Raw genomic sequence first — 8922 nt, 5'->3', positions numbered from 1 at the left:
TAAAAACTATATTTATTATTTATTTATCTCTTAAATAGAGAAATATGATTAATTTGTTAGTAATGATACAGTGCAAGTGTGGTACAGTCGACTTGCTCGTACGTGGGCTCCGCATGTCAGCCTTCCACCCGTGGCATGTAATCGCTACACTGAAGAAGGTCACCTGCTGCGTACGTCTCTCTACTTGCCCGGAAATCCTCCCCGAGCTGTCTTTGACTCGTGACGCTGGTATATCTCGCCTTCAATTCAATTAATTAATGAAATTGCTGTCAGCGTTTATCTTCCGCTCTTAATTTTTCGTCCTTTATCTTCTAACCCCCGCTCGCCTAATATAACCAGTCATCGGGCCCCCACGAAAATCCCAAAGAAAGGCCGTCCGCCTTTACTTCCAAATCCTTATCCTAGCCTCTGCGCCTGCTGTCAGATATACCGCTGCCCCCAAATTTCCTCTCCCTCTCATCAGCTCTTAACCGCCTCTCTTCGTTTTCTGTTTCCTTTCCATCTCTCGCTCCTTCCCTCTCTCCTTCTCTTTCTCCTCCTCTCGAATCCCTCGAACCGTCGCGGCGCGCATCTTGCCCACGATTTGCGACGAGTTTAGAGGGTAGGGTTTCGATCCATGGCGCTGGTTCTCGACGCCATTGTCGAGATCTTGCGGAAGCCGAGCGTGTGGAGCGTCGTCTCCGAGCTCCTCCTCTTCGTGAGCCCCATTTGGATCGCCGTGCTCGTGGGGCTCCTGGTGGGTTGGGCGTGGAAGCCCAAATGGGCGGCGGGGCTCGTCGGAGGTGAGCACGAAGGGTCGGGATCGCCCCGGACCCTTCCGCGGTTCGATTTTTGGAGGCCTCCCATTCCCGGCTTCGCCTCCTCGTTCGCTCCTCAACAAAGCACATCCAGGGAGGAGGAGATTGTATCACGGTATGCTAATTTTTTATGAATGGTCGGTTTTGTCATAGTGTGCGATGATATGGTATGGTTGCTTATATTGCTTTGGATTGTAGCTCGCCGGTCGCGGGAACTCAGAAATTGGCTGTGAGTGGAGATGATTTGGTGCATTTATGGCGCCTTGTTGAGGAGACAGATGGGGGACCGCTGTGGCATCAGATGATGGATAAGACGCTGCCCAGCATGAGCTATAAGGCATGGAGGAGAGATACTGAGGTAGCTCTTCTGTCTCCGTAGGATTGTTGGAGATTGTGGCTTTGATGTTCTATTGACTATTGAATACTCAACTGTTCATTTAATACCCGATTAGGACCGGATATTGCAAAATTAGATCTGATTGTGGGGATATTGTCAGGCTGTTCTGCACATTACATATTGTACCTTAAAATCTCCCCGTAACAGCTTTACCTTGCAGCTAAGTGCAGAAGCTTGAACCGGAACTTCTGCTTTAGGGTTAGAAAACTGATTTCGGCTTCTTCTTACTCCTATAAGAAGCTGCTCTTCTTTTGTTTTAAATGGCTGGCTTTTGTTTCTCAAATAGAGAAGTTGTTCCCAAGGCAGAAGCTCTTCATTAGGACCGGTTTAATCATTCGGTTTAATGTGTTTTTTTTTTTTTTTCAAATAATATCAGGACGGCCCTCCACAGTATCGTAGTAGGACTATCTTCGAAGATGCAACTCCAGAAGTGGTGAGGGATTTCTTTGGGGATGATGAATTTAGAATGAAGAACAAGTGGGATGACATGCTTATCTACCACAACACATTAGAAGAGTGCCCAACAACAGGAACCATGGTTGTTCATTGGGTCCGGAAGGTGGGATTTTATTGTTCTTCTAACTTATTCAGATTCTGTATGTTGTCTGTTGTGCTGACTTAGTGCTTCACGTGCCACAGTTTCCCTTCTTCTGCAGTGATAGGGAGTATACAATTGGTCGCCGAATATGGGTGTCACAGAGAGCTTATTATTGTGTGACAAAGGTAATGCCCTGCAAATATTTATTTTGATCACTTATGGATACGTACAAAATGGAAGCCCAATAGCTATGTTGAGAATGCCCTGACTAGTAGATGTTCAACCTTGCAATCTATTGATTCTCTCTTCTATAAATACATAAGAGAATATCATCCCCTATGTTGCACAGATACGGATACGGGGATACGGATACGACACGATATGGATACGGTGATACGGCAATTTCTAAAACTTCTAGGATACGATACGCGGGATATACTTAAATAAAATATTATTTTAAATATATTTAAATGTTTGTTGATTATATGTAATGATATATTGAGAACAATTAGAATATCTAGACTATATTAAGGAATATATTCTAATATGCATTAACTTGTATAATTATTCTACATATGTTCATAAAAAAAGATAATCAATCATATAAAATAATAATTCAAAAAGTATCAAACCAACTATCATTCAACTTGATCAAATGATAACAATAAATATATAGTCGCACAAACTAGATAATTAGCCATTCAATATATATGTCTGATTTGTTAGTTCTATTATTAAAATAGTAATAAAAAAATATGCTAACAATTTAATAGAGAAGGAAAAAAAAATCATATTTTCTATAGCCTTTGTTGCTTAATACTAGGTTGACAAATTAGATGGAAGAGAGTAAATACTGTGTGAAGATAGAACAAGAGGGAGTGCCTTCTACCATTCAAGAACAAAAAGATAGATGAAATGACAAATTGAACAGATATTGGTGTTTTTCTCACTCTTTTCCTTCTTTCCAATAGGTTTGGACGTGAGCTTTTAAAAAAATTTTAAGTTTCAATCATTTTAGACCAAAAAGGAACCGGGCCGTGTCCCCCCCGTATCCCCCCGTATCCCTCACGTATCCGAGCCGTATCCGATATTTTTTTATTTTTTAAAAATGCCAGATACTTCATTCCCGTATCGGACACGTATCGGGCGCGTATCGGGCGCGTATCGGTATCCGATACGTATCCGATACGGATACGGCATGAAATTTGAAGTATCCGTGCTTCATAGATCATCCCTGATCACGATATTCCCTGATCATTTATTTTGTAGGTAGAAGTAAAACATCGCTCTATATTCCTATACTGCTGGTTCCCTTTCGGTATCCACTTGGTGTTTGTTACTTAATTTAACAAATGTGTATCTGTAGGAAAAATGCCGAGTTCTTGGATATTCTCTTCTCCCGATAGGTTGGTCATGTAGAAAGGATACATGATCTTATTTGTTAGCTAAATAGTTCACTTGAAATGCTATCGTGAGTGATTCTTGTAGGCCTTTCTTGCAATAACAGTACTCAATATGTGAATTTTGCCTCCATCTGTTCTTCTCTAATTTATTTGGGGGATTGCCTTCTATCTGACTTCTGCTAAATTATAATCAGCATACGCAAATTCAAATAATTTACAGAGCCATATTTGAATTTCAGGGAGAATTTGAAAATCATTTTGGGAATTTGCTTTTCTATGGCTTGTCTCCTTTTCTCATGTTGTCACCATTGTTTAACAAAGGCCATATATGTTTGTGGCATAAAAAGTGTAACTGTTGTTATCCAATTTGTTCCTATAATACCTATATAAGTGTTTTCAGAAGCTCTCAATTGTGCTACAGAATAATCTTAGAGAAGATCTCTAATTATATACTGGGATTACTATATTGTTAATATGAAATTTGTGGTCATTGTGTAATTTTGAGTGAAACAAGATTAAAAATTGTCTTCTTCTGATTGAAAATCTCTGCATCTTTTTTTGCAAATTAGTAATCATCTTTCAAATAGGAGTAGACTCCATTCTTGGTAATCTCTTTCAATTTTACTAAGGAAGAAACATCTATTACTCGATGAAAATGGAAGGTCTGACTAATCAGTCATCTTTGTTCCATATGCTGTATGCACCCATATATTAGTTCTTTTTTTTTCTTTTTTCCCTTCTCTTTTTCCTTTCCTTTTTCTATCTTCTACTGTACGTGAAGTTCCGGATCCAAGTTGTTCCACCATGTGGTTTTTTGAACTGTTTTGTAGTATTGATGGAACAAAGTAACTGTAAGTAAAGCTAGATTTCTGAGATGGTAAGAGAAGTATAAATTTTTTTTTTTTTTTTTTTTTTTTTTTTTTTTTTTTTTTTTTTTTTTTTTTTTTTTTTTTTTTTTTTTTTTTTATGTCCTCTTTACCTGCTTTGAATGAAAACTGAAGCCATTTTTTATGCTTTTTTTAATTATGTAATTTTCATAGAAACAAAGGTATGTTGTATTTAAAAAAGGGAAAAGATGCAACTATAAGTGTTTAATTGTAAAATAAAACAAAAACTGAGAGTCAAAGCTTCAGTCAATTAAGCCACATCTCCATTCCTTCTCTCACAATAACCTATACATTTATGCACTCGTTGACTGCAGGATCTAACATGCAAACTTAGTCTCTCTAGGAATCATGTTGGAGCTGAAATATAAACCAGGATCAACTTTGCCAGAGTAATAACCATGTCTTCGTTTATTGCTTGATCAAACTTCCCGGTGGGAAAAAGAATGAAGATATATCATTTTATCTTTCACATTGTTTGGGAGGTCTCTAGTTGCCGCCATATGACTAGTATAGCTAGGAAGATGGCTCATTTTTCTTTGTTGACTTAGTTCGGATTCAACAGCCAACTCAAAATCACAAATTACTGCACGTAATCAATTTACTGTAAATAGAACAAGAATTGTAGCTTTAAATGCTCCCGACTATCGTCCTTCTGATGATATTGCAATGCCAACATTCTGACTTTATGTACGTTGCTCTCTCTTTTATTACATTCTGACTTTATGTACGTTGCTCTCTCTTTTATTTATAATAATAATAGTAACATTGCAAGGTTTGACATAATTTCCTTTCCTTTTGTTTATGGCATGTTTCCTTTCTTCTTTTTGTTTACTCTTCCGCAAGTACGTTTCTTGTTTCTTTCTCTGTTTTATCTACTAGGCAGCCTATATTCTGTGGTGATGCTTATAGTTGTTGGTTGTTAATTTCTTCATTAAATTGAATGAAATCCTGCACCCATATTGAAATATCCGTTTGGATCATCTTATTTTGCTCACCATTTGGATCAACTTGTTTTAAACCATTGTTAATAATGATATTCAGATAATCAATTCTGTCAACAGCATGTCAAATTATATGAATTGACTTAACTTTTTTTTGTTAGCCTCTATACCAGATATAAGAATAACATTTAGGCACTTCATACTGTAGGCTTCATTGTGGCTAACTGAAAAGCTATATCCACAGTTACCTTGCAATTAAGTTTCATTAGTTAAGGGTGTGTTCATTCATTCTTTCTTAATGGTTCTTTGTACGTTCAGAATTCAACATTGACCTTGTGTTGACATCAAATATCTTAATAGTTAAAACATCGCTAAAATATAACCTTAAGAGCTACAGCCAGAGTTTAGAGATTTAGAATGCTGAGTAAAAGCCAATTAAGTCATTATTTTTGAGCCTTTTACATTGTAATCGTCTAGATGTGTCGTTTTCATCTTTTCCTACTAAGGTTATGTTTGGTTCCTCGTAAAATTAGACCGAAAATTTTTTTTGGCTTGGGAATATTTTTTTGTTTTTCATTCGTTTTGGTTGCTTTTAAAAAAAATTCCGCATAAAATAGTTTTACAGACTTTTCACGAAACTTGACTTTCATTTTCCGTTCAAAATGAGAGGAAAATGAAAACTTCCGATGGAAAAACTGCAACCCATGGGATAACCGCACGCAGTCCACGAGCTCACGAGGGATCTCGTGGATCGCATGAGACGCACACTAATACGCTGCTTGGTGCCTTTTTAGATGGATAGAGAAGGGATACCAGGCGACATCTTTTACATATTATATTATTATAACATTTTTTTTTTACATAGTTATACTATTTTTAATAGTATTTTATTATATATATATATATATATATATATATATATATGTTATTTATATATATTTAAGAGTTGATCTCTTGTGCTTAGGTAGCATTTGGTTCGGGAACAAGGGGGAGAATAAGCCCTTGTTTTCCCCCTTTGTTTCCAAATGCAGCGTTTGGTACTTAAGAACACTAGTTCTCGAGTTTCTGGAATAAGTCGGTATAAGGCTGGAACTGCTGTTCCACCTTTTTCTTGGAACAAGCTTGTTCCCAGGTGAGAATAAGGTAAATTAAAGTCTAAAAATAATTTTAATTATGGTATTAATTAATTAATTAATTTAATTAATATATTTAAATTATTATTTAATGCTTAATAATAAAATAATTTATTAATTTATTATTATAATTATTAATTAAATTATTATTATTTGTAATTATTAACAATTACTTAATTAAATTATTATTATTTATATTATTAATAATTACTTATTTTATTAATTTATTAATTTATTAATTATTAATTAATTTATTAATTTCTAATTAACTAATTTATCATTAATTTATTCTTCATTAACTAATTTATTATTAATTAATTATTTCATTTACAATTAATTAATTATAATTAATTAATTTAATTATTATTTATAATTATTTATAATTATTTAATTAAATTAATTTAATATGAATGAAATAATTTGTAATTTATAATTATTAGTAAATTATTATTTATAATTATTAATAATTTATGATTATTAATTATTTAATTTATTATTAATTAATGTATTATTATTTATAATTATTATTAATTTATTATTTATACTATATTATCTAATTTATTTATTAGTAATAATTTATTATTAATTGATAATATATTATTTATAAATGTTTATTATTGATTTATTTATTTATTTATTATTAAGTAATTTATAATTTATAATTATTAATAATTTATTATTTATAATTTATTATCTAATTAATTTTTTATTAACTAATTAATTTATTATTTATAATTATTTATAATTTATTATTTAAATATAATTATTTAATTAATTTATTGTTTATAATTATTAATATTAATTTATTATTTTTAAGTAATATTTTGATGTTAATTAATTAGATAAAATAATTTTAATTTAAAATTATAACTTTTATTCCTTTTGTTCCAATCTAATCATCCAAACACTATTTACTTTATTTCTAGGAACAACCCAATTTTCGTCCAAACGCAAAATTGTTCTAATTCCTGCTTATACCTAAACTTGTACCTATCCCTGGAATAAGCAGTTCTTACTTATACCCGAACCAAACGCAGTTAAAAGCACAAGAACTCAACTCTATATTTAAATACATAGTATGAAATATAAACTATTATATATACTATCTTATATATTTATCGTATAATATTATTTTGAATGTATTTAATTTATAAATGTAAATCATTATCATAGTATATGTTGTCCGATAAATATCATTTATAAATTACATAATATAAAATCTAATAAATAATGTATAGTAGAAGAAAATATATAAAATATTTTTTCACTTTTTTTTTTTTCCTTTGAACCAAACAAGTGTAATTGAAAAAGTAAATTTTCATTTCCTACAAACCAAACACTAGAGAACGTGAAGTTATTTGTTCCACTGAAAATTATTTTTCAGAGTTTTATGTGGAAACAAACTGCCCCTCAACTGAATGGTTTGAAAATAAGTTTTGTTTTATACCAATTTACTTGTCTGGCTAATAAACCTAATATGCTTGCCTCATATAGCCAACCGAACCCTCTTTGTGCCAGATTTAATTTGTATCAATTCATTAATGTCCGGAATGGAGGAGATAATTTAGTTTGAAATGCTCTACACTAAGATCATATTAGTGGCGCCATAGTGTTCTTTCGGAGTAAACGGAATTTGCCTTAGCTTATATAGTTTGAATCAAATATATGACGGATTTGTATTTCTGATAAGCTTGCTTTTTAGTGTATCTCATCCTGAACCTTTAATATTTAGGGAGTTCCATCCTCAACCGTACCCAGGCGCAACAAGCCCAGACGCGTCGACTTGTATTATTCAAGCTGGTGCATTCGAGCAGGTAATCTCAAGTTGCCTTTTCTGTTAAAATCTCTCTCTCTCTCTCTCTCTCTCTCTCTCTCTCTCTCAATTAGTTTGTCTTTGGTGTCTTAGTGGAATCAAGAAGAGGGGATGGCCAGATGACAGCCTGTGAGGTTCTGCTGTTCCATTACGAGGACATGGGTATCCCTCGGGAGATCGCAAAGCTCGGCATTCGGCAGGGCATGTGGGGCTGCGTCAGAAGGATCGAGCCAGGCCTTCGGGCTTATCAGACGGCCAGGATGAACGGGGAGCCCTTATCTCCAAGTGCCTTAGCAGCCCAGATCAACACCAAGTTCAATCATGAACTTATAACATCGTTGGAAGCTAATAATAATGGCGATTCATCAGACATCTTGGAAGCAACAGAAGAGAAACCATGGGGCGGCAAAATACCAAAATTGCTTTTGCTGGGAGGGGCAGTGGCACTTGCTTGCACTTTTGATCAGGGGCTATTGACTAAGGCAGTCATATTTGGGGTTGCTAGGAGGTTTGTAAGGCAGAGAAAGGGGTTGTAACCGATGAATCTTCATCCAATGTTCTTTATCGGCGGCTTGCTTTGGCCAGATTCAATTCATAGCAGTGCATGGCGGGAAGAGAGGTTGTAGTAGTCTGTGTATTTCAATTGGAAAAGGGAATGAATGTTTACTTATATAGTAAATTTAAGTTTGTTAATCTTACTTTTCTCTTTTTCTGCCCTCCAGTAGATTTTCTTTTCCATAGGCACATTTAATGTCGTTGTTTTTTTGGTTAGTTCCGTTCGTGAGAAGCAGGCTAGTTCGCTCTTTTTAATCCGTCCAGAGTGTATAAAAAAAAACAACTTGGCCTACCCGCCCCTGTATTAATTCGACTCCTTGGACTCTGACTTTTTGTGTTGATTTGGCTCATTTGTCTCGTCTTCCCAACTGATAGCTGTTGTGAAGCATTTTGACTTCGGTTTTAACACAACCAGTGTACCCAAGGAAGTCGCTGTTGCAAGCCTGAAATCTGTTCTC

The 8922-nt window shown here is 34.2% G+C and overlaps 1 protein-coding gene across 1 annotated transcript; it reads left to right on the top strand.

The window, feature by feature from the left end:
* LOC109712985 lies at positions 370-8792 on the top strand. The gene is made up of 6 exons (XM_020236885.1): positions 370-912; positions 996-1155; positions 1571-1753; positions 1834-1917; positions 7829-7910; positions 8003-8792. The coding sequence occupies exons 1-6, from the start codon at positions 617-619 to the stop codon at positions 8443-8445; spliced, it is 1248 nt and encodes a 415-aa protein (XP_020092474.1). The 5' UTR covers positions 370-616; the 3' UTR covers positions 8446-8792.

The sequence above is a fragment of the Ananas comosus genome, linkage group 7 (genome assembly GCF_001540865.1).
Source record: "Ananas comosus cultivar F153 linkage group 7, ASM154086v1, whole genome shotgun sequence".
Classification (NCBI taxonomy): domain Eukaryota; kingdom Viridiplantae; phylum Streptophyta; class Magnoliopsida; order Poales; family Bromeliaceae; genus Ananas; species Ananas comosus.
The sequence above is the reverse complement of the archived record's forward strand: the minus strand, read 5'-3'. Positions and strand labels throughout refer to the sequence as shown.

Excerpts from the sequence above, each read along its gene's own strand:
- LOC109712985 (XM_020236885.1), top strand. The coding sequence starts at position 617 with ATGGCGCTGGTTCTCGACGCCATTGTCGAGATCTTGCGGAAGCCGAGC. Across the intron at positions 913-995 it reads GAGGAGGAGATTGTATCACG|CTCGCCGGTCGCGGGAACTC; the intron begins GTATGCTAATTT and ends TTTGGATTGTAG. Across the intron at positions 7,911-8,002 it reads AAGCTGGTGCATTCGAGCAG|TGGAATCAAGAAGAGGGGAT; the intron begins GTAATCTCAAGT and ends TTGGTGTCTTAG.